A 27,197-nucleotide genomic window follows, 5' to 3' on the forward strand; every position below is an offset into this window, starting at 1 on the left:
GTTGAATTATTTCTTTTCTCTCTTTTTTATTTTTTAAATTTTAATTAGTTATACATGACAGTAGAATGCATTTATGCACTTTGATATATCATACATAGTTGGGATAAAATTTCTCATTTTTATGAGTGTACATGTTACAGAATCATATTGGTCATGTAGTCACATATATACATACATATTGCAATAATGTCTGCTTCATTCTACTATCTTTCCTATCCCCATATCCCCTCCTCTCTCCTCCCATCACTTCCCTCTACCTAATCTAATAAGGTGATGCTATTCTTTCCTAGTGCCCCCCCCACACCATATTGTGTATTAGCATCCACATATTAAAGAAAACATTTGGCTTTTGGTTTTGTGGAATTGGCTTATTTCGTTTAGCATGATATTCTCCAACTCCAACCATTTACTGGCAGATGCCATGATTTTACTCTTCTTTAAAGCTGAGTAATAGTTCATTGAGTATATATATGACATTTTCTTTATCCATTAATCTATTGAGGGACACCTAGGTTGGTTCCATGGTCTAGCTATTGTGAATTGAGCTGCTATAATCGTTGATGTGGCTGTGTCACTATAATATGCTGATTTTAAGTCCTTTGGGTATAAACCAAGGAGTGGAATAGCTGGGGAAAATGGTGGTTCCATTCCCAGTTTTCTGAGGAATCTCCATACTGTTTTCCATAGTGGTTACACCAATTTGCAGTCCCACCACCAATGTATGTGTGTACCTTTTCACTACATCCTTGTCAGCATTTATTGTTGCCTGTATTCTTGATGATTGCCTTCTGAAAAGAGTGAAATGAAATCTTTGTGTAGTTTTGATTGGCATTTCTCTAATTGCTAGAGATGTTGAACACTTTCTCATATATTTGTTGATCAAATGTTTTTCTTCTTCTGTGAAGTGTCTGTTCAGTTCCTTAGCCCATTTATTGACTGGGTTATTTATTTATTTGTTAAGTTTTTTGAGTTCTTTATATATCATACAGATTAATGCTTTATTGAAGGGGCATATGGTAAAGATTTCTTTGAATCTGTAGGCTATCTCCTCACTTCATTGTTTCCTTTGCTGAAAAAAAGCTTTTTAATTTTTTTTTAATTTTTATTGTTGGTTGTTCAAAACATTACATAGTTCTTGATATATCACATTTCACACTTTGATTCAAGTGGGTTATGAACTCCCATTTTTACCCCATATACAGATTGCAGAATCACATCAGTTACACATCCATTGATTTACATATTGCCATACTAGTGTCTGTTGTATTCTGCTGCCTTTCCTATCCTCTACTATCCCCCCTCCCCTCCCCTCCCCTCCCCTCTTCTCTCTCTACCCTCTCTACTGTCATTCATTTCTCCCCCTTGTATTATTTTCCCCTTTCCCCTCACTTCCTCTTGTATGTAATGTTGTATAACCCTGAGGGTCTCCTTCCATTTCCATGCAATTTCCCTTCTCTCTCCCTTTCCCTCCCACCTCTCATCCCTGTTTAATGTTAATCTTCTTCTCATGCTCTTCGTCCCTACTCTGTTCTTAGTTACTCTCCTTATATCAAAGAAGACATTTGGCATTTGTTTTTTAGGGATTGGCTAGCTTCACTTAGCATAATCTGCTCTAATGCCATCCATTTCCCTGAAAATTCTATGATTTTGTCATTTTTTAATGCAGAGTAATACTCCTTTGTGTATAAATGCCACATTTTTTATCCATTCGTCTATTGAAGGGCATCTAGGTTGGTTCCACAGTCTTGCTATTGTGAATTGTGCTGCTATGAACATCGATGTAGCAGTGTCCCTGTAGCATGCTCTTTTTAGGTCTTTAGGGAATAGACCGAGAAGGGGAATAGCTGGGTCAAATGGTGGTTCCATTCCCAGATTTCCAAGAAATCTCCATACTGCTTGCCAAATTGGCTGCACCAATTTGCAGTCCCACCAGCAATGTACAAGTGTACCCTTTTCCCCACATCCTCGCCAGCACTTGTTGTTGTTTGACTTCATAATGGCTGCCAATCTTACTGGAGTGAGATGGTATCTTAGGGTGGTTTTGATTTGCATTTCTCTGACTGCTAGAGATGTTGAGCATTTTTTCATGTACTTGTTGATTGATTGTATGTCCTCCTCTGAGAAGTGTCTGTTCAGGTCCTTGGCCCATTTGTTGATTGGGTTATTTGTTATCTTATTGTCTAATTTTTTGAGTTCTTTGTATACTCTGGATATTAGGGCTCTATCTGAAGTGTGAGGAGTAAAGATTTGTTCCCAGGATGTAGGCTCCCTATTTACCTCTCTAAGCAGGAAGTGTGAATCAGGCGGTATAGCGATACCAGACTTCAAACTATACTACAGAGCAATAGTAACAAAAACAGCATGGTACTGGTACCAAAACAGGCGGGTGGACCAATGGTACAGAATAGAGGACACAGAAACCAATCCACAAAACTACAACTATCTTATATTTGATAAAGGGGCTAAAAGCATGCAATGGAGGAAGGATAGCATCTTCAACAAATGGTGCTGGGAAAACTGGAAATCCATATGCAACAAAATGAAACTGAATCCCTTTCTCTCACCATGCACAAAAGTGAATTCAAAATGGATCAAGGAGCTTGATATCAAATCAGAGACGTGCCGTCTGACAGAAGAAAAAGTTGGCTACGATCTACAGTCGGTGGGGTCGGGCTCCAAATTCCTCAATAGGACACCCATAGCACAAGAGTTAATAACTAGAATCAACAAATGGGACTTACTCAAACTAAAAAGTTTTTTTCTCAGCAAAAGAAACAATAAGAGAGGTAAATAGGGAGCCTACACCCTGGGAACAAATCTTTACTCCTCACACTTCAGATAGAGCCCTAATATCCAGAGTATACAAAGAACTCAAAAAATTAGACAATAAGAGAACAAACAACCCAATCAACAAATGGGCCAAGGACCTGAACAGACACTTCTCAGAGGAGGACATACAGTCAATCAACAAGTACATGAAAAAATGCTCAACATCTCTAGCTGTCAGAGAAATGCAAATCAAAACCACCCTAAGATACCATCTCACTCCAGTAAGATTGGCAGCCATTAGGAAGTCAAACAACAACAAGCGCTGGCGAGGATGTGGGGAAAAGGGTACACTTGTACATTGTTCGTGGGACTGCAAATTGGTGCAGCCAATTTGGAAAGCAGTATGGAGATTTCTTGGAAAGCTGGGAATGGAACCACCATTTGACCCAGCTATTCCCCTTCTCAGGCTATTCCCTAAAGACCTAAAAAGAGCATGCTACAGGGACACTGCTACATCGATGTTCATAGCAGCACAATTCACAATAGGAAGACTGTGGAACCAACCTAGATGCCCTTCAATAGATGAATGGATAAAAAAAATGTGGCATTTATACACAATGGAGTATTACTCTGCATTAAAAAATGACAAAATCATAGAATTTTCAGGGAAATGGATGGCATTAGAGCAGATTATGCTAAGTGAAGCTAGCCAATCCCTAAAAAACAAATGCCAAATGTCTTCTTTGATATAAGGAGAGTAACTAAGAACAGAGTAGGGACGAAGAGCATGAGAAGAAGATTAACATTAAACAGGGATGAGAGGTGGGAGGGAAAGGGAGAGAGAAGGGAAATTGCATGGAAATGGAAGGAGACCCTCAGGGTTATACAACATTACATACAAGAGGAAGTGAGGGGAAAGGGGAAAATAATACAAGGGGGAGAAATGAATGACAGTAGAGAGGGTAGAGAGAGAAGAGGGGAGGGGAGGGGAGGGGAGGGGGGATAGTAGAGGATAGGAAAGGCAGCAGAATACAACAGACACTAGTATGGCAATATGTAAATCAATGGATGTGTAACTGATGTGATTCTGCAATCTGTATATGGGGTAAAAATGGGAGTTCATAACCTACTTGAATCAAAGTGTGAAATATGATATATCAAGAACTATGTAATGTTTTGAACAACCAACAATAAAAATTAAAAAATAAATAAATAAAAAAGGGGAAAAAATCAACCCCAAACAGCCCACAAGACTTCAACAACTGATCCCATTGACATCACAGTGGAGTAAAGGTCAGAGAAAGAATTTAGAAAGTTTATAGTTAAAATGTTCACTGAACTGAAAGAAGATGTAGGGAATGAACTTAGAAAATACAAGAAGTAAAAAAATCATTTCAATAAAGAGATAGATACACTGAAAAAAAGAATAACAAATATTCTAGAAATGAAAGACTCAATAAATCAAATTAAAAATTCAGTTGAAACCATCACTATAGATTAAACCAATTTGAAGAGACTCTCAGGCCTTGAAGACGAACTATATAATCTTGAAAATATAGTTGATAATGATGAAAATATGTTAAGAGATATGACCAGATTATTCATTAAATGTAACATAAAAACACCAAATTTAACAGTCTATGCTATAGATGAAGGAAATAAAATACAAACTAAAGAAATGTGCAATTTTCTAATAAAATAGTATCAGAAAAAGTTCCAAATTTTAGGATAGATGTGGAAATCCAAATACAAGAGGCATTTCAGTGGGGATTCAAGATGGCAGATTAGAGGAAGGCTGCATTCCTACTTGCTTCATGGCTCAGGATGCAAGCAGCAGGAGTACTGCTTTCTCAGCAAGGTGGTTTAAATAGGGATATCACTAAAATTCAATATTTGACATAAGAGGCTCAGAAATTTGAGTGCATTGAACAAAGACAAAAGAGTGCATTGGAGCTAAGCCAAGTATGGCAGCAGCAGCAGCAGTAGCAGTGCTGGTTCACCACATAAGAAAGATCTAACAGAAAAAAAATACAATGGACAAAGTTGGTACAGAAAATCCTGAGATCAAAATGAAGCTTGAACTTGGCTGTTCCAGAGACTACACTGTGAACTGGTGTTTGAAAACTGCTCTGCATTTCTAAACTGGCTTCAGAAAGCTGAGATGGGATCCATCTTTGGGCAACCATGCTGCAGCTGCAGAAGCTAGGAGACCATAGCAAATATTATCATACGGTCCCAGCAAATGCCTACCATGTGGGCTAGATTGTACCTAGCAGAGCATGAGCAAAACAGGCATGGATAAAATTGTACCCAAGGGGATTCAAATCAGAAAAATGAAGGGGAGATCAACTCAATTTTCCTTTGAGTCTGGTGGCTCATGTGAGCAGCTGAAGTGGGAATCTGAACAGATGGGTGTGAACACAGTTTGTATTCATAGGCAGCAGAGTATGTGGAGGATTGGCTTCCCTGCCCCATGAGTAGAATTCTTGGGAGGCTTCTGAGATCCAGGCTCCCAACCAAGATCAGCAACTGCTAGCCCTAAGGGTGTGTTGATATAACCTCTCCAGAGCAGATACCATTAAAAAAAGTTCAAAATGAGATTAGACCTAAGCCACAGCCTTCAGAACTTCTCCTATAGAACTCTGCAGCAGCCCCACCCTGTTAGTACATTGATCTGGTTTGTGTAGACAAAATTCCAACTGATAGTACTTCCCATTTCATCCTACCTTATGCTGGTGACACAGGAAGTTGAGAGATATTTTGACCAACTTCAGTCTCAGGCCACTCCAACTGGCAGCTCAATGCCAACACCAAAAGAGGAAGGAGTTAACCATCCCCAGTCCTTCATCTCTCACCTTCTCTCGGTATAGCCCAAGAAGAAACATAAAGAAAGAAAGTTGGGCAGAGATACCGATCAACCATTCTCATTGACTATCTTGACGATTTCAGTGGAGACAATTGATTCATTTTTCATTAATAAGATTTGTGTGTGTGTGTGTGTGTGTGTTCTTGATGTTCTGATTGGTTCATGGACATATAAACATATACATATTCTTTTTTTCTTTTTTCTCATTTTGAGCATTTCTATTTTAATTTTTTTTTAAGTAGTAGATGATGAACCCAGCCTAATTCCATCTTAAGATTGGGATCCATATCTTCACAAAGTCATGAAAAGTTCATTTCTATTTTGTTATAAAATACTGAGATTTCTAAACTTTTTTGGAATTCCTGATTGTGCTCTGAACTCAGCCATGCCTGGCTCTCCTTGACCAGATAACAACCCTCCCTAAAACTTAGTGGCACCTCATAAATCCTGGCTCTCCATGACCAGATAACAACCCTCTCTAAAACCTCATGGCACCTCATAAATTCTGATGTTGGGATCTTAATTTACTCCCTACCTTGAAATATCAAGACATATAGATCATTAATCTGCTAACTTCCCTTGTTTTACATTTGCCAGAATCCTGTTAGCTATAAGTTCTAAAGACACCCCCCTTTGTAACTTTTTGTGCTATAAAGACCTTTTCCTCCCTGAGAGCTGGGCTGTTCTCTGGCTTGGGATTTGGGTGAGACAGTCACTGGCCAGCTTTCTTTGTGTACACAATATAAACTTGCTTTAATTTGGTTTAAAATTGGAGTCAGTAGTCTTTTCTTTGTGTCATGGTTCAACAGTAGATGGACAATACCTCTATTTTATTTATTTATGTGGTGCTGAGGATCAAACCCAGTGCCCCACATGTACGAGGTAAGCATTCTACCACTTAGCCACAACCCCAGTTCATCATTTTGAGCATTCTTAAAATATAGTTATCATTCCTTGTCTATTGAGAGTTTGTGTTTTTGGTTTATATTTTTTATTTGTTTTGTTTTTGTTTTTGATTTCATTTGTTCCTTTTGATTCTTGTAATGGTTTAAATATTAGATGTCATCCAAAAGGTCATGTGTGAGACAATGCAAGAAGGTTTAAATGTGAAATAATTGGGTTATGGGAGCCTTACCTAATCAGTGTGTTAATTCCCAGATAGAGATTAAATAAGAGACAGTGGTGGCACCCTGTTTGTACTGGGTAGTCTAGGAAGTTTTTTCACCATGCTCAGCCATCCAGGCACTCAGAGACTGCTGAAGCCATGGTTCCTGGAGGCTTGGCTACTGCTAAAGATGGTGCAGCACCTTGGCACTGGTTCTGTAGGAATGCAGGATGCTGGATTTAGGGGGTCATGGTGGCTTCCACCTAGATTTCAAAGGGAGGCCTGGAAGGCCAAGCAAAGTGAAGCAGAGTCAGTTTCTGTAAGCAGCCCCTGAGAGGGTGATGTGTGGATATGTGAGGAGGAAACTGCAGCTGTAGTGGAGACCCCCAAGATTAAGAAATGCCAGTACTATAGTATGTTAGTGAAGGAAAGCTGCAGAAATCAAGCAGAGAGAAGTCAATAGAGAGGTCATGTGGGTTGAAAACAGGAAAGCCATAGGGGCAGAGCTACACAAGTCCTTGGGAGAGGAAATCTCAATGTCATGTGCTCCAAATGCTGGACATGGAGATACAGGGATTATTTGCCCAACTAGATTTTGGTCTTGCTTTGGTCCCGTCCCTTCTTTCTATGCCCCAATTTCTCCCTTTGTGTATGAAAAGGTTTGCTCTATACCTTTATATGTTGGATGTATGTAACTTGCTTTTGATTTCCAACATGAGCTCATGCTGAGAGCTTGCCTTGAGTCTTAGATGAGATATTGGACTTGGATTCTTGGGCAATGCTGGAACTGTTAAGAGTATGAGGGCTCTTGGAAATGAACTAATTGTATTTTGTATTGTGATATGAGTGTGAGCTTCAACAGGGGCAGAATGTTAAGGTTTAGATGTGTGATGCCCCCCAAACGCTCATATGTGAGATAATGCAAGAAAGTTCATTCATTACCCAATGAGAGCCTTAACCCCATCAGGGTGTTAATCCCCTGCTATAGGCAGGTACGGTGTGGCTGGAAGACGTGTGTCCCTGGGGGCATGACTTTAGGGTATATATTTTTGAACTAAGCTTGGTTTCTCTCTGCTTCTGGGTACCATGTCCTGACCTGCTTTCCTCCACCACGCTTTTCTACCATGAGTTCTACCTCCCCTCTAGCACAGAGCAATGAAATTGGCTACCTATGGACTGAGACCTCTGAAATTGTGAGCCTCCAATAAATTATTTCTCCTTTAGTTGTTCTTGTCAGGTCTTTTGCTCACAGCAGCAAAAAAGCTAACTAAAACATTTCTCTTTTTCTCTAAACCTGGTAAAAGCCAACATGTCTTGGTCTCTGTTTCTCTCTCCCTCTACAATCTTTTCCCCATTTTTCTTCTCCTTCCCAATAAATATCACCTGCTACATCTCTTCTGAATTCCCTCTGTTCACTTTTGAAACTGTAAACTCTTTTCTTATCTTCCTATTTGTTTGCTTTTCTCTTAATGGACTGTATTTTTACCATCTTTTAGAACAAAATTCTTAACATAACTCCTGCCCCCACTACTTATGCTGTTGTAATTATTACTGCTGCAGATGACATAGTTGATACCTATTGTTTGTTTTAATGCCAGATTTAGTTTATGGTTACTTATTGGTTTTGCTATTAGCAATTGCTAACACTACCATTTTTTTTTAATTTTTGTGGTAATTAACTATGTAGATGTCATAGTAAGTACCAGTTATTTATATAATGATGTATTTTGTTTGCATTAGTTGTTGCTACTATTTGTTTCCCCCTATTTTGTGAGGTACTGGGAACCTACGTGAAGTCTATAAATTCATATGGTAGAGATTCTGCTACTTAATTAAACTCAGCTAAAAGAAAACAAAGCTTACTCCACACACAAATTAATGACACTCAAACTTCAGCTATATGTTAGTACAATAAATATAAGACAAAAATGCAAACAACCATGCTCTAAGTAGAAATGACTAGGGATGGGCCCGCAGGTGCCATCACAAACATCCACTGCCACAGCAAAAACAGAGATAATAAATACAAAGGCTGTGGATACCACAACTACAAGGAGGTCTCAATATAGATCACTTTAGGATACTTTGGCAAATGAAGTCTGTGTCATAAAAAGGCCCATGCAAAAGAGCGAAAGAGAGCCATTGTTACAGTTAATTTTTTTGTATTAAATTTACCTTGTTTGAATTATTTTAAAAAAGAATAAAAAGAAATTGCTCCCAACAGATGTATATAACCCAACACAAGAATATAAGAAATATGAAAAAAATATGAGGTAACATGACATCCCCTAAAATTTACCATTCACAAGCAACTGACCCCAATGATATTTAGATATTGAAGTGGATAAAATATCAGAAACAAAATTTTAAAAAATAATTTTTAAAATGATCAATGAATTCCAAGAGAACACAGAAAAATAACTGAATGAATTAAGGAAGTCGGTTTTGGACATGAATAAGAAATTCAATAAGGAGATAGATATATTCAAAAAGAACCAAAGAGAAATCTTGGAAATGAAAGACACAATAAATCAATAAAATATTCAGTTGAAAGTCTCTCTAATAGAATAGACCATGCTGAAAGCAAAATCTCAGAGCTGGAAGCCAAAGTGGCCAGGCTTGACTATTCAGACATTATTTTAAAAAAAAGAAAATATGTAACAATTATTAGACTACAAAAACTGGGACAACATTAAAAGACCAAATATAAGAATTATAGGAATTGGGCTGGGGTTGTGGCTCAGGGCTAGAGCGCTTGCCCAGCATGTGCGAGGCCCTGAGTTCAATCCTCAGCACCACATAAAAATAAATAAAATAAAGGTATTGTGCCCTACTACAACTAAAAAAATTTTAAAAAAAGAACTATAGGAATTGATGAGAATTGTGAAAGGAAGGCTGATGGAGTGGATAATCAAATAAGGAAAGCAATAACAATTTGTTTTTCAAAACATGAGAATGAGACAGACATCTGGATATCGGACACATTTGGAAAGAACATAAAAAGAACACTTCCACAATACATTATATTTAAAATTCTTAACATAAAAAGGATAAAATTTTTAAGCCCTAAAGAGAAAAATATTAGGTCACAATAAGAGGCAAGTCAACTGAATCCCTTTCTCTCGCCATGCACAAAAGTTAATTCAAAATGGATCAAGGAGCTTGATATCAAATCAGAGACATGCCATCTGATAGAAGAAAAAGTTGGCTACGATCTACATTCGGTGGGGTCGGGCTCCAAATTCCTCAATAGGACACCCATAGCACAAAAGTTAATAACTAGAATCAACAAATGGGACTTACTCAAACTAAAAAGTTTTTTCTCAGCAAAAGAAACAATAAGAGAGGTAAATAGGGAGCCTACACCCTGGGAACAAATCTTTACTCCTCACACTTCAGATAGAGCCCTAATATCCAGAGTATACAAAGAACTCAAAAAATTAGACAATAAGAGAACAAACAACCCCATCAACAAATGGGCCAAGGACCTGAACAGACACTTCTCAGAGGAGGACATACAGTCAATCAACAAGTACATGAAAAAATGCTCAACATCTCTAGCTGTCAGAGAAATGCAAATCAAAACCACCCTAAGATACCATCTCACTCCAGTAAGATTGGCAGCCATTAGGAAGTCAAACAACAACAAGTGCTGGCGAGGATGTGGGGAAAAGGGTACACTTGTACATTGCTGGTGGGACTGCAAATTGGTGCAGCCAATTTGGCAAGCAGTATGGAGATTTATTGGAAAGCTGGGAATGGAGCCACCATTTGACCCAGCTATTCCCCTTCTTGGTCTATTCCCTAAAGACCTAAAAAGAGCATGCTACAGGGACACTGCTACATCGATGTTCATAGCAGCACAATTCACAATAGGAAGACTGTGGAACCAACCTAGATGCCCTTCAATAGATGAATGGATAAAAAAATGTGGCATTTATACACAATGGAGTATTACTCTGCATTAAAAAATGACAAAATCATAGAATTTGCAGGGAAATGGATGGCATTAGAGCAGATTATGCTAAGTGAAGCTAGCCAATCCCTAAAAAACAAATGCCAAATGTCTTCTTTGATATAAGGAGAGTAACTAAGAACAGAGTAGGGACGAAGAGCATGAGAAGAAGATTAACATTAAACAGGGATGAGAGGTGGGAGGGAAAGGGAGAGAGAAGGGAAATTGCATGGAAATGGAAGGAGACCCTCAGGGTTATACAGTGGAGGGGGTAGAGAGAGAGGAGAGGAGGGGAGGGGAGAGGAGGGGAGGGGGGATGGTGGAGGATGGGAAAGGCAGGGGAGCACAACAGACACTAGTATGGCAATATGTAAATCAATGGATGTGTAACTGATGTGATTCTGCAATCTGTGTATGGGGTGAAGGTGGGAGTTCATAACCCACTTGAATCAAAGTGTGGAATATGATATGTCAAGAAATTTGTAATGTTTTGAACAACCAACAATAAAAAATTTTAAAAAAAGAGGCAAGTCAATCATAATCACTCTTGATTTCTCAGCACAAAATCTAAAAGCCAGGAATAAATCATTCTAAGTCCTAAAAGACAATGACAGTCAACCAAGATTACTATATTCAGCAAAGCTATCCTTTAAAATTGAAGGAAAATAAAAACCTTCCAAGGTAAACAAAAGCTAAAATAATTCATGACTACTAAACTGGCACTATAGAACTTACTTGAAGAAATATTCCACAGAGAAGAAATAAAAAATAAACCCCAAAGTTCACAAATGAACAAATTTCATTTGAATATTAGCTAAACAAATGAGAATTACATTGAATTAAACAATATAAATAAATTAAAATGACAAGAATAAATATTTCTCTATAATAACATCAAATGTAAATGGTCTCAATAAAAAGACAGACTGGCATAATGAATTAAAAACAAGACTGAATTTTTCATTTGCAAGAGACTAACCTTAAAGAAATAGACATTTATGGGCATAAAGTGAAAGGATGATGATTGATAAAGCATTCAAATGCAGTCTGAAAACAGGCAGTAGTATTTACTCTCATATCTGACATGCAGATATCAAACCAAAATCAATCAGAAGAGACAAAGTAGATTACTTCATACTAGTAAAGTTAAAAACACAACAATAAGATATAACAATAATAAATATTATTGCACAAACATGGGTGTATTTAATGAAATAAGGAACAGTACTCAAATTGAAGCCTCAGACAAATCCCAGTACAATACTACTGGGTGATTTCAACACACATCTTTCATCATTAGATAGGTCACCCAGACATAATCTCAGTAAAAACTCTCTGAACCTGAAACATATTATAAATCATATGGACTTAACAGACATCTAGAGAATATTTAATCCAACAACAGATGAATATACTTTCTTCTCAGTAGTTCATGCAACCTTCTCCAAAACAGAACATATTTTAGGCCACAAAGAGACTCTTAGCAAATACAAAAAAAATAATATAATAACTTGCATCTTAATCAGATCATTATGAAATTAGAAATCAGCACCAAAAAAAAAAAACCCCAGAAACTATATAAACACATAGAAATTGAACAATACACTTTTGAATGATGAATAGGTGATAGAAAAAATCAGTGGAGAAATTTAGAAATTCCCAGATTCAAATGAGAATAGTGATACAATATGCCAGAACCTCTGGAACATTGTGAAGGCAGTTCAAAGAGCAAAGTTTATAGCTGTGAGTGCCTATATAAGAAACTCAGAAATACCTCAATCAAGCAACCTAATTATGCACCTCAAGGCCCTTGAAAAAGAAGGAAAAACAATTCTAAAACCAGTAGAAGGAAGGAAATAATTAGGATCAGAGCTGAAATAAATGAGCTTGAGAATAAAATCAATACAAAGAATCAATTAAATGAAGACATGGTTCTTTGAAAAGATAACAACATTGATAGATCCTTAGCCAAAATAAACAAAACAAAAAGAGAGAAGACACAATTAATAAAATTAGAAATGTAAAAGGAGAAATCTCCACAGATATCACAGAAATCCAGCAGATCTTCAGAGACTATTTTGAAAATTTATACTATAATAAATTTAAAAGCCTAGAAGAAATGGATATATTTCCAGACAAATATGGTCTGCCAAAATTGAATGAAGAGGACATAGAAAGCATAAACATATCAGTAACTAGTAATGAGATATAAGTTGTAATAAAAAGCCTTCTAACCACTATTTGCTGATGATGTGATTCTATACCTGGAAGACCTAAAAACCTCCACCAGAAAACTTCTAGAACTACTACATAAATTCAGCGAAGTAGCAGGATACAAAATTAACACCCACAAATCAAAGGCATTTCTGTATATCTGTGACAAATCCTCTGAAAGAGAAATGAGGGAAACTACCCTATTTACAATATCCTCAAAATAAATAAATAAATAAAAATAAAATACTTGGGAATCAACTTAACAAAAGAGGGGAAAGACCTCTACAACAAAAATTACAGAATGCTAAAGAAAGAAATTAAAGAAGACCTTAGAAGATGGAAAGATCTACCTTCTTCTTGGGTAGGCAGAATTAAATTATCAAAATGACCATACTACCAAAAGCACTATACTGATTTATTTCAATTCCAATCAAAATCTCAATGACATGCCTCATAGAAATAGAAAAAGCAGTCATGAAATTCATCTGGAAAAATAAGAGACTCAGAATAGCTAAAGCTATCCTTAGCCAGAAGAGTGAAGCAGTTGGCATCACTCTACCAGACTTTAAACTATATTACAGAGCAATAGTAACAAAAACAGCATGGTATTGGCATGAAAATACACTGGTTGACCAATGGTAAAGAATATAGGACACAGAAACTAACCCACATAATTATAATTATCGTATATTAGACAAAGGCACCGAAAACATATATTGGAGAAAAGATAGGATCTTCAACAAATGGTTCTGGGAAAACTGGAAATCCATATGCAACAAAATGAAATTAAACCCCTATCTCTGAACAGATACTTCTCAAAAGAAGATATACAATCAATCAGCAAATATATGACAAAATGTTCATCATCTCTAGCAATTAGAAAAATGCAAATCAAAACTACTCTAAGATCTTATCTCATTCCAGTCAGAATGGCAGCTATTAAGAATAAAAACAATAAGTGTTGGTGAAGATGAAGGGGAAAAGGCACACTCATACATTGCTGGTGGGACTGCAAATTGGTGCAGCCAATCTGGAAAGCAGTATGGAGAATACTTGGAAAACTGGGAATGGAAACACCATTTGACCCAGCTATCCCACTCCTCGGTCTATACCCAAAGGACCTAAAAACAGAATTCTACAGGGACATAGCCACATCAATGTTTATAGCAGCACAATTCACAATAGCTAAATTGTGGAAACAAACTAGATGCCCTTCAGTAGATGAATGGATAAAGAAAATGTGGTATATATACAAATGGAATATTATTCAGCATTAAAAGAGAATAAAATCATGGCATTTTGCAGGTAAATGGATGGAGATGAAGAATATAATGCTAAGTGAATTTAGCCAATCCCCAAAAAAACAAATGCTGAATGTTTTCTCTGATTTAAGGATGCTGATGCATAATGTGATGGGGGGGGGATAAAAGGATTAGAGAAAGGAGGAAAAGGGGAGGGAGGGGAAGGGAGGGGCCATGGGGGTAGGAAAGACAGTGGAATGAGATGGACATCATTACCCTAAGTGCATGTATGAAGACACAAATAGTGTGACTCTATTTTGTGTACAACCTGAGATATGAAAAATTGTGCTCTATTTGTGTAATATGAATAGTAATGCATTCTGCTGTCATATATAACAAATTAAAAGAAAAAAATGAAAAAAAAAAGCATTCTAACAAAGAAAAGGCCAGGACCAGGTAGAGTCTCAGCTGAATTCTAGCAGGCATTTAAAGGAGAACTAATATCAATAGTCCTCAAATTACTCCATGATAATTTCTTTTTTTTTATTCCTTTATTTGTTTGTTTATTCTTATGTGGTGCTGAGGATCAAACCCAGGGCCTCGCACATACTAGATAAGTGCTCTACCGCTGAGCCACAACCCCAGCCCACTCCATGTTAATTTGTAAAGAAAAAAAGTTATTCCATGAAAGAGAAAGAGATGGGTAATTTACAAATTCATTCTGTAAAGCCAATATCACACTCATACCAAAAGCAGATAAAGACATATCAAGGAAATAAAACTACAGACCAATATTCCTGATGAACTTAGATGCAAAAAATATTTAGTAAATTATTAGCAAGTTTTATTAAAATGTATTAAAGAGATAGTACATTATAACCTATTTGATTTTGTTCAAAAATCACTTGATGGATCTTAATAGATGCAGAGAAGGCCTTTGACAAAATTCAGAAACCATTCATAAGAAAAACACCAAAGAAATTAGAGATAGAAGGAACCTACCCCAACATCATAAAGGCTATATATAAAAAAAAACAAAAGCCAACCTCATAGTAAATGGAAAAAAAAATGAAAGTCTTTCCTTTAAAAAATGGAAAAAAACTCATCACACTCACTAGAGCATTTAGGCAAGAGAGGTAAATAAAATAATAAAAATAGGAAAGTAAGAAGTTAAATTACCACTGGTTACAGAAATAGAAAAATTTTAAAAACCCTCAACCTAAAGACAGCAAGAGCTAATGAACAAATTCAGCAAAGTAGCAGGTTACAAAATTGCATGCAAAAAGTATAGCTTTTGTATACACCAACAATGAATCTGCTGTGAAATAAATAGGCATTCCATTAGCAATATTCCCTGCTAAATAAAATACCAAGTAAAAAAATCTAACCAAGGAGGTGAAAGACCTATACAATGAATACTATAGAATATTGAAAATAGACATTGAAAATGATGTAAATAGATGGAAAGAACTCCCAAGTTTATGGATAAGCAGAATTAATATGTTAAAATGGTCATACTACCAAAAGCAATACAATGGATTCAATGCAATTCCCATAAAAACTCCAATGACATTCTTCACACTATTAGAAAAAACAGTGCCAAAATTCATTCAGAAGACTAAAAGACCCAGAATAACAAGTAATTAATTCTAACCCCAGATAGCAATGCTGGAGCCATCACAATACCTGACTTTTTATATTATATATTATTTTTGTTTATATTATATATTATATAATACATATATTGTATGATTTTTTATATTATATATTACATTACTGAATAATATTATGGGGCTATTGTAAAGAAACTGTAGGATAATGATATAAAAACAGACAAATAGACCATTGATAGAGATTAGAAGTCACAGAGATAAACCTACACATCTACAACCATTTAATCATTGACAAAGATGCCAAAAACACATTGGAGAAAAGACAGCCTGTTAAATAAATGGTGCTGGGAATACTGATTGTCCATAATGTAGAATAATACAACTAGACACTTATCTCTGACCCTGCATGAAAATCAACTCAAAATGGATCAAAGACCTGGGAATTAGACCAGAACCTGTGCAACACCTAGAAGAAAACTAGGGTCAACACTCCAGCATACGTGCACAGGCAACAACTTTCTCTATCAGAAAACTGTAGGTCAGGAAATAATGCCAAGTGTTAATAAATGGTATGGAATTAAATTAAAAATCTCCTGCACAGCAAAAGAAACAATTAGGAATGTGAAAAGGGAACCTAGAGAATGGGACAATTTCTTTGGATGCTATTTTACTGATAGAGGATTAATATATAGAATATATAAAAACACAAAAAACATCAAAAAATGAAATAACTCAATTAATAAGTGGGCTATTGAATTAAACAATACAAATGCTTAACAAATGTTTGAAAAAAGTTTAACATCATTAGCAGCTAGAGAAATGTAAATCAAAACTACATTGTGATTTTATCTTACACCAGTCAGAATGGCATAATTAATGCTAGGCTAGGTGTGGTGGTGCATGCCTGTTATCCCAACAGTTTGGATGACTGAGGCAAGAGGATGGCAAATTCAAAACCAGCCTCAGTAAAAGCGAGGCACTAAGCAACTCAGTGAGACCCTGTCTTTAAATAAAAATACAAAATCAGGCTGGGGATGTGGCCCCTGAGTTCAATCCCTGGTACCCCCTACCCTCACCAAAAAAAAGAAAATAACTAATGTTAGGAAAAATGTGGAGAAAATGGAACACTTTAAACTGCTGAGGGATTGTAAATTAGTAACAACCATTATGGAAATCAATACAGAGGCTCCTCAAGAACTAGGCATGGAACCACCATATGCCCCAGCAATACCATTCCTCAATATTTATCCTAAAGAGTTAAAGTCATCATATAATAGTGATAATGCATATCCATGCTTATAGCTGCACAATTCACAATAGTCAAACTATGATACCAGACTAGGTGTCCATAAGCAGATGAATAAAGAAAATTTTATATATGTACACAATGGAGCTTTATTCAGTCATAAATAATAATAAAATTATGACATTTTCAAGAAAATAGATGGAACTAGATACCACTATGATAAGCAAAATAAACCAAACTTACAAGGTTATAGGTTTTCTCTCATGTGTAGAAGCTATAGAGGAAAAAGAAAAACAAAGGTGGGGGCAGATCTCCTAAAAATCAAAGGGAGATTAGTAGAGGAAAGGGACTGGGGATATGAGATGGGGAAGGAGAGTTATATGTTGAGGAGTTATATTGCCCAAGTTACATTTTTATATTGTTTGCATGTACATGTATATATATATATATATATATATAAAACAACAAATCCCATGATTATACACAACTATAATGCACAATTAATAAATGTGAAGAGAGAGAAAAAATGCATTTTGGACCCCAAACAGGAAGGCCAGAAATTATCTCCAACATACATTATAATTAATATGCCTAATGTACAATATAAGGATAATATTTTAAAAACTGCAAGAAAAATATCGGGTCACATTTAGAGGTAGCCAATTCAGATTTCAACTAATTTCTCAGTCCAAAGCCAAAAAGCTAGAAGAGCCTGGAATTAAATATACATGAAGTACTGAAATAAAATAAGTGCCAACCAACATTACTGTAGTCAGCAAAACAATCTTTCAGAATTGAAGATGAAATTTTAAAAAACTGCCAAGATAAGCACAAACTAAAAGAATTCATAACCACTAAGCTTATACTACAAAACATACTCAGTTAAATATTTCATTGGAATAAAGGAAAAATAAGTATCACAGTCATCATAGGGATGAAGTACACTACAAGATTAGACAAAGGAGAAATAATTTTAAATTAAGCATTAGAAAGAAATCAAAATGGCATGAAATAAAAAGAATTTTTCTCCAACAGTGAATTTAAATAATCTAAAATCTCCAAAGTACATAGACTGACAGAGTGAATTAAAAAAAACGAGACCTACCTGTATGTTTTATATGAGGAACTCAACTAACAGGCAAAGACAAACATACACTGAAGGTGAAAGGATGGGAACATACACAGCATGCAATTGAAAACCAAAAGGAAATAGTGGTATCTACTCTCTTACCAGGCAAAGTAGAGATCAGCCAAAATGAATCAGAATGGGTAAAGAAGGTCACTTCTTAGAGGTTTAAGGGAATCTTACCACAGCAAGATAAAAATTATTGTAAATATTTATTCTCCAAATAATGGGACATCTGCATATGTAAAACAAACCCTTTTCAAATAGACAACAAAATAACACTGGGTGTTTTCAACAAAATCTCTCTCACAATGAGATAGGTCAACCAAACATAAACTAAGACTCTTTGCAACTTGAAAATAATATTGATTAATTATGATCCATTGTATTTTTTTCCATTTCTACACCTCTTCTTTTATGGAATGGCTGCCAGGAAGATGTTTTCTTAGTTTGGCATCTTTTACAACTTTATGCAGTTAAATTCTGTACATAACTAGGAGACAATTAAAATATTGTATAAAGGCCAATAAGGCCTGCACAGAACTGTCCTATAGATATTTTATATTGGAATGAAAATATGGTGTTGGAAAATTAACACTAAGGGAACAGATTTACCTACTTATTAAATTGAGAAAATTGTTAGTTTTGCCTACTATTCCATGACAGGCATTGTTTTATTCTATATACTCATAACACCAATATGTGCATAGATTGACTTTGTAACCATTACTTCACCAGCTTGCCTTTTACCTATAATTATAATTGTACTTGCAATATAATTATCTCTCTGCTCTTGTGTGTTTGTTTTTGTACAGTGTCCTTTAGGAACCTTTAATTACTCCAAATGGCAAATATTCAAGACGAAGTAACCTTGAAATGTAACCCAAAACACGTGGAGTTGAGTTGCAACACACAGATTTCAATCAGAAAAGCAGAAACATATGTATTTAACAAGGGACTTATAAACTTATAACAGGGTCTGTATCTTAGTTTTTCAAGCTGTGTAAGCAGTTCTTACTATGGTGTTTGTCTTTGCTTCAAATGCTGGAACCTGAAATCAGCAGGGCAATGAGGAAGGAGAGATGAATGAAAAGTGGGGGAAGCAAAGATATATGTAATCCTTGATTAGTTTCTGGGACAACCAAGACAGACTAAAACCAAACCTCCAGCTTTGTTGATATGAATCCCCAGCATGAGAAGCAGATTTTTTTAATAGAGCTGGGGAAGCTAAAGGAAGATATGGTAGATCTGGAGTAGTTGTGGGCCCAGCTGCTACCCCATACCAACAAGATAAGCCAGCATAAAAGCAAAATGTGCATGAGCTACAGCAGCACCTGGTGCCCCTGTTCCTACTGTCTGAGCATAAAACAAATATGGCTACTATTTATCCTTCGTCTTCCAAATCTTTTGGCAAATGCCTATTATAGTATGAGCAATCCTGAGATAGAAACAGGGAACCCTGAACAGTTTTAGCTTAGCTAAACTGACAGGGCATGAATTCCCTACAGAGGGAGAGCTGTTCACAAACAGCAAGTGGAAAAAGACCTACCTAATTAATGTGCTTTTGTCATTGTTCTGACACCCAGTGTCACTTGAAATCCCAAATGATGCTTTTTCAATGTTTTGTTAATATTTACTAATATACATTCCACTCAGTTACACAGGTTGCCCCAAACTTGAGATCCTAGTTTATAACTGTCTTTTATGTCCTGTTTTAAACAACAGTGTTCAGAATCACTGGGTTCCCCAAGTGAGTTCCTTTTGGGGATTATTAAGGTCCTCTCCTAATAGCAGAGAGGTAGGGGCTAGTCACTAAACCCCCAGGCACTTGTCCCTCATGTTGAATCTCAATGAACAGAAACTTTGGTCAAGATATCGTCGTCCATTCCAAAGTCTAATTTATGTACTTGGTCCCAAAAGAGGAGTAATAATACCAATTTCAGGAAGTATTATCAGAGGAAAATCATTGTCAGGTTATGGGATGTTTCATTACATCATTTTTTCACCAACAAAAGTATGAAAACAAGGATGTTATTTAGTTTGCAAGTATTTGGGGGAAGGTGATCTGCATTTACTTACATAAAAAAAAAATTGTAGGACTGTGGGGCTGGGGTTGTGGCTCAGCAGTACAGCGCTTGCCTAGCATGTGCGAGGCCCTGGGTTCGATTCTCGGCACCACATAATAAATAAATAAAATAAAGTATTGACAACTACAACTAAAAAATAAATTATTTTTAAAAAATGTAGGACTGAAGTTGTGGCTCAGTGGTAGAGTGCTTGCCTAGCATGTGTGAAGCACATGAGTTTAATCCTCTGAACCACATAAAAATAAATAAAATAAAGGTATTGTGTGTGTCCACCTACAACCATTAAAAATTTTTAAAATGTATATTATTATTGAACATTAGTTAGACATTAAAATTTACATTAAATATGGCTTAAATACATTTTATAAAGTATAAAAAATTTTTGGCAACAATGCTATTCATAAGTTAACGGAAATGATACATTAACTATAGGAATTCTTACATTCCTAGATAGCATGTTATAGAAGATGGTTGCCCCAGGAGTTCTCACTGGAAGATGATTGAGATTTCTCAACCAAAAAATAAAAATAAAAATAAAACTGAAAGAGCAGAATAAAAAATATCATATGGTTAAATTATTTTAGTTTTTACCAAATTTATCAAATTATTTAATATTACTAATATGAATTCAGAAAATGTGGATAACACCAGTTATTTATTCTAAGGGGGTAAATTTTCTGGTCAGGAAATTACCTACCCACCTTTTCTCTTCTTTTCCTTTTCAGAAAACACACACACACACACACACACACACACAAATACTCACACACATACAAATTGTGTTTGGTATATGTATGGTCAAGGGTCAGCATTCAAGGAACAGAAACATGGTTTATTTTACTTCTCAAGCAACAAACATTTCTAAAATTTTCAGGTCAAATGAAGAACTTGATATTCAGAATTAAATTACTAAAGATTTAAAATTGGCAATTTCTAGAGTAGATAAATACCAGAATTAGCAAATTTTAGAGGTTAACTAAAATGTAACAAAAAAGAGGCATAACTCATTTACTTATACATTCATGGGTAAAGGGAGGAGTAAAAAAAAGAGAGGAATGAGTGAGGAATGTTGAGAGGAAGGAAATAATAAAAATGTTGTTAGTATATCTTATAGAAAACAGAAGACAAAAGGCAAATATATATTAAAACTAAAATCTAAAGTCTAGTCTATTGAGGTGACATTCAGCTTGAGGGGGGATGAATTCCTCAGGATGGCCAGCATTGCACTCAGTCTTGACTTTCTTCTTCCTCAGATATATATGAGGTGCTGGAAGACTCAAGTAAGTATGCATTCATGCCTAGAAGGCCAGGACCTCCCCGGTGCTGGTAATGATTTCTTTCTGTCAGGTGACTCTTGAGGAACTAAAGCGCTTGACTATCAAACAGGTCAGAGTGGTGCAAGTTATCTGTAACTCTTTTCTGCTTGTTCTGCTTAAGCACATTCTTTAATCCAGTTAGCTCAGTGGAAGCTGTAGCTGTGGGTGCCCAGATCTTGGCATCATGGTCCAGGCCACTAGTTGCTATCACAGGTAGGTGAGGATGGGCTTCAAGACAGTTGACTGTACCTCCCTTGTCTGCCAACAAGAACTGAATGATCTGGCAAGATGCTTTCTCCCAGAGAAAGATGTGTCCGCAATCACTACCACTCATCACAAACTCACTTCTGGGGCCATAGAAGTTCACATCTTTTACCGTGGCATAATTTCTGTGACCCTTATATCTCTTAACATAGTGAGCTCCATCACTATCAGAGGAGTTGAAGAGGTAAATATCTTCATCACTGTAGCTGGCTAGGAGCTCTGTGCCATCATGGTTGTACACAAGACTGGTGATGTTTATTTTGGTATCACAGTTGACCAAGTGATGAGGACAGAATTTCTTGAGTACTCCATTATTCTTATTCTCTTTAATTTTTCTCTGGTCATAAATCCTTACAAACTGATCTCGTCCACCCACTGCAAACTGGTAGGTATTGCTTGGATTCACATAGATTGTATATAGTCCCACTTTCTTCTCCTTCTCTTTTGTTACAACCACTTTTGAAGCTGGCTGCCCTTGTCTGAGATCAATGGTAAAAACAAGAGCATCTTCACCTGAACTTAGGAACTTAAAAGGGGAATCTGGCTCCACAGCCAACTTGTGAGAAGCTCCCTTATGTTTGGCCACACACTTACTGTTCTTCCCAAATGTTGGAGCAGATAGTTCTGCCACCCTTACCTGGCCATCACGGGAACATGTGGCCAGGATGGAATCACCACAATTAGGAAGGAACTTAGCCTGGAAGACATTATTTTTGTGACCACTATTAAAGTCCAGTACTGGCCGTTTCCCTATCCAGTCCCACACTATCACCCTCAGGTCATCACTACCACTGGCCAACAAGGTGCCACACTGATTAAAATGCACAGTGTTCACACAACCTAAATGGCCCTCAAGGCCATACTGGAAGCTGAAACGCTGCACAAAGATTCTTGACCCACAGGCCTCATACATAAAACGAGCACTGGAACCCAGCTGCCGCTCCCTGAGTGCTGTAAGGACTTGCCAGCGAGGTCGCGGGAGGGCAGATGTCTCTGAGGTCATCCACTGCTCCAGGGCCTGATCCTCATCCTCACAGTTGTTCTCCCGGTACTGTGCACATACCTGAAGCTGTTTTTGTTCTTCACCTTCCTCCTCTGTCTCCCGTTCTTCCTCTAAGTTGTGAGGGAACATGCTTTCCTCACTGCTGATGAAATGGTCAAAGTCCCTCTCAGTGTGAAAATCGATGGCGTCACTTGAACTTTCTGGTTCTACTTCATTTTCTGTGCCGACAGGGACGGGGATATCACCGTCGATGTTATCATCGCCATCTCCAGTTAATTTCGCACTCAATTTTGAGGCCTCTCTTTCATCGTCAGAGTGTGTATCTCTCCCTGCCTCAGTGCCAGATGTCTCCTCTGAGGCGCCAAGCGGGCTTCCATTTTCTATGTTTGGTGAGGCATTTGTGCCGCTCTTGTGACCAGACATTTTGAAGGATGTTTCCAGTAGCTGGTCTGCAATGGGGAAAAGCTGACTTCTAGGATATCAGGGAAGGAGGCAGGACCACCCTAAATGGGGTAGCCAAAGGGCAAAAAAGTAGGCTACCGGCAACTAAACTCCAACCTTCCAACCGGCTAGTGAACAGAGAACTGGAAGTATCGCCTGAGGCAGTTACATGGATGGTGGCCGATGAAGTTCAGAAGGCTTAGTCCCATCTCACCTCTCGCGGTATCTTGAGACAACATTTTTTCCCCCCAGGCCCATAAGGTCATAGCCTGCAAACTGTTACACTCTACGCAGCTGCAGAACTATCAGCAAAAGTGATCATCCTTAAGCAAAAACATTTTCATGAGCCTCTCATTGCTTGGCTTGAAGATCATGTGCTCTATGGAATGAAGATAAAGGTTGGGAAAGGTTAGTTAAATACCCAACCGCTACTGCCTTCCTACATACAAGAAATATTTTAAGCTGGGCACTGTGGCTGCACACCAGTAAGTAATCCCAGGGGCTTGGGAGGCTGAGGCAGGAAGATCACGAGTTCAAAGTCAGTCTCAATAAAAGTGAGGCGCTAAGCAACTCAGTGAGACCCTGTCTCTAAATACAATACAAAAAAAAAAAAAAAAAAAGAGCTGGGGATGTGGTTCAGAGGTCGAGTGCCCCTGAGTTCAATCCCCAGTACCCCCATCCAAAATAAGTAAATAAATAGATAGATAGATAATTTAAGAAGCAGGCAGTGGTGCACTTCTTATCTTAGCTCTTGACCGCCCCTAGATTCAATCCAAGGTACAACAGCGCTCCTGGGGGTATCTTAAGCAATTCAAAAATCAAATAGCTTGAGGGAAACCTGGAGGACTTTTAACTGCCAGAATTGGTATATGGTCACCAAATAAAATACAGGATGCCTAGTTAATTGCATTTCAGGTAAACAATGAATACTTTTTTTTAGTATGAGTACCTAAAATAGTGGATAAACTATTGCATTAGACACATTTTCTCTAAAATATTATTCATTATCTGAAATTCAAATTAAACTTGGTGCCCTGCATTTTTATTTATTAAATCTGACAGGTTCATTTTGAGAGAAGAGGAATTTAGTTCCTCAATGTAATCAAGGCTGAAATCAGCTGGTCAATTTAAAGTGGACATTTTAACAAATGTTGCTTTAACAATTTAAGATAAAAGTATGTCCTTTTTTTTAACCAACAAAGAGTCCATATATTTATTTGGAGTTAATTTAATTAAAGGTAATTAGGGAATGCCAAGTTAATTTTATGAAAAAAATAAAAAAACTTCTGTGATGTTATAGAACTACCAAAATATGGTCTATATCCCTCAAAATATCTTAGAGGTTTCTTTGGGGCCCTTTAGGAGAAGAGCTTTGTGGGAACAGCCAATTGGCATTGCTGCATTGACTTCAGAACTTCTCTGATTATCTAATGTGATGTGAGTACATTTTCTAAATAGTAAACTGTAGTTTATTACAGTAAACTGCTGTAGTAAACTGCTAAGAATGCCGGAATGAGGAAAATAAAGTTTTCCTTAAAGTAATTACAAGATAAATGCAAAATTGATTAAATATGTAAGTGTAAAATCTCATAAAGAGAAAAGATGGCTTCAAGGGTAATATTAATGGAAATATACAGGAAAGAATATTCATAGCAACTTATAAAGAATAGCACAGTAGCCTGAAAACCACATGAAAGTCCATCATGAGTAATGCGGATAAATGAATTAGCATATATTTCTATAATGAATAATGCACAGAAGTGAGAATGATTGTGTTAAATTTGAATGCATCAACATGGATGAATCTTAAAAACACAATAATGAGTGATAACACAAATGACAGAAAGATAATCTATAATTTGATTTTTATTTGAGTCTGTATAGATTTCATATGCAATAAAATTATTTTAACTGGCAAGGAAATAACTGACTTACAACTTAAGATAATCCTTATAGGGAGGAAAAGTTTGAAATCTAAATGAGAAGCTTCAAAAATTCTTGGTAATATTTATACCTTCCCATGATTTATTGTTATTTTTATTATCTGTTGCTAGGCATATACATTTATATACCATTTTATATGTATGCTATATTGTACAGTGGTTTTAAATTGTACAGTTGGGTTGAATATGTGTCTGCAGACAAGAAACATAAACCAGTTGGGTAATTTGAAGCAGTTCAACAAGTGGACTTCCACAAAGGTGAGAGCAGACTATAGGGAAATCACAAGGTAAAGATTTACACTTACATACTGTTATGAACAGAAAGGCATTATACCCCTAACCCTAAATGTATGGCCAAAGAAGGTAGTTATCAAATATATGAGACAGGGCAGTGTAGAGAATCTGACCTGATATTACTCATCCCTCCAGGACACTTTAGGTAAGAGACCAGGAAAATAAATTTCTCAAATGTATTCTACCCACCCTCAGTTTTTCTGCTAGAATTTCCCATTGAAACTGGAAAAGAAAGAAGGAAAAGGAATCTGAGTGGGCAGTTGTAAACTAGCTCAACTCCGGGGAACAGGAATGAATGACAACTTAATTATTTGGTAGGCTCTGTGGGCGGATGGTAGTGCTGTTTACTGGAAGGAGGGCTAGAGATGGAGGTGAGGGAATCCAGGGTTCTGTTTTATTTGTATCAAGTATAAAATATCCACTAAGCATTGAGAAAATAGAAGCATTGATTTAGAAACTAGATATACATAACTGGAGTTTACAGGAAAGATGATAAATATAGAAATCAATTTGGCAGTCATTAACCACCAGTAACAAAAGAGATCACCTAGTAAGTGAATATACAGTGAGAAGAACCAAGATATTGAACTGGATACTGGAAACTCCAATAATTATTTTAAGAATAAAAGGAGAAAATAACCCATATGGAACAGAAGGAGTAGACAGGTGTATAGGAGAAAACAAAAGACTATGATGCATATGTCAAAACTCCTTCACAAAGGAGGGGCTTATCAACTGTACAAAATATTGCTGATAAATTAAGGTAAGGCTTGGGGTTGTGGTTGTGGCTCAGTGGTAGAGCGCTTGCCCAGCATGCATGAGGCACTGGGTTTGATCCTCAGCACCGCATATAAATAAATGAATTAAGGTCCGTCAACATCTAAAAAATTAAGGTAAAACTTGAGAAATGACTGTTGTATTTGGTAACAATGAGGTAACCATTGACATGCTGGAACTCTTTTATAAGATTCATGAAAACAAATACTTGGCTAGAGAAGTTTGGGGAGAGAAAAGAGAGGGAAGAAGTGAAAATAGTGAGTAGAGACAACTCTTTTTAATTTTTTATTGGTTCTTTTTAGTTATACATGACAATAAAATACATTTTGACATAATTATAAAAGAATGAGATATATCTTGTTTTAATTTAGTTCCCAGTACCTTCCCTTCCCCTCCCCAATCTCCCCACCTTCTGCTCCTTTCCTTTTGCTCTACTGATATTTCTGCCATTTACCCATAGTTATTTTTTAAAATTAATTTCTCATGGATATACATGATGGTGAGATTCACAGTGATATTTTCTTTTTGAAAAAAAATCTAAAAATTTTGTTTTAGTTGTAGATGGAAACAATACCTTTATTTTATTTATTTCTTTTTATGTGGTGCTGAGAATTGAACCCAGTGCCTCACACTTGCTGGACAAGCACTCTACCACTGAGCTACAACCCCAGTCCTCACTGTGGTATTTTCATATATGTGCATAGGAAAGTTATATCAGATTCATTCCACTGTCTTTCCTTATCTCATCCCCACTCTTTGCCCTTCATTCCCCTTTGTCTACTCCATTGATCTTTCTCCTATTTTTTAAATTTACCTCTTCCCCTTATTGTGAATTAGCTTCACATATAAGAGAAGACATTTGAACTTTGGCTTTTGGGAACTGGCTTATTTCATATAGCATGATAGTCTCTGGATCCATCCATTTACTGGCAAATGT

General features: G+C 36.5%; 1 protein-coding gene across 1 annotated transcript; it reads right to left on the reverse strand.

Annotated features, from left to right (window-relative positions):
• Positions 1–21,428: 21,428 nt before the first annotated feature.
• On the reverse strand, positions 21,429–23,228 carry LOC124090070 (DDB1- and CUL4-associated factor 8-like). The gene is given in 1 exon segment (XM_046440448.1): positions 21,429–23,228. A coding segment is annotated over 1 exon segment (1,800 nt).
• Positions 23,229–27,197: the final 3,969 nt, after the last annotated feature.

Source organism: Marmota monax, unplaced genomic scaffold, assembly GCF_021218885.2.
Source record: "Marmota monax isolate L192 unplaced genomic scaffold, Marmota_monax_Labrador192_F-V1.1 WCK01_AAM20220418_F8-fsc00134, whole genome shotgun sequence".
Lineage (NCBI taxonomy): Eukaryota > Metazoa > Chordata > Mammalia > Rodentia > Sciuridae > Marmota > Marmota monax.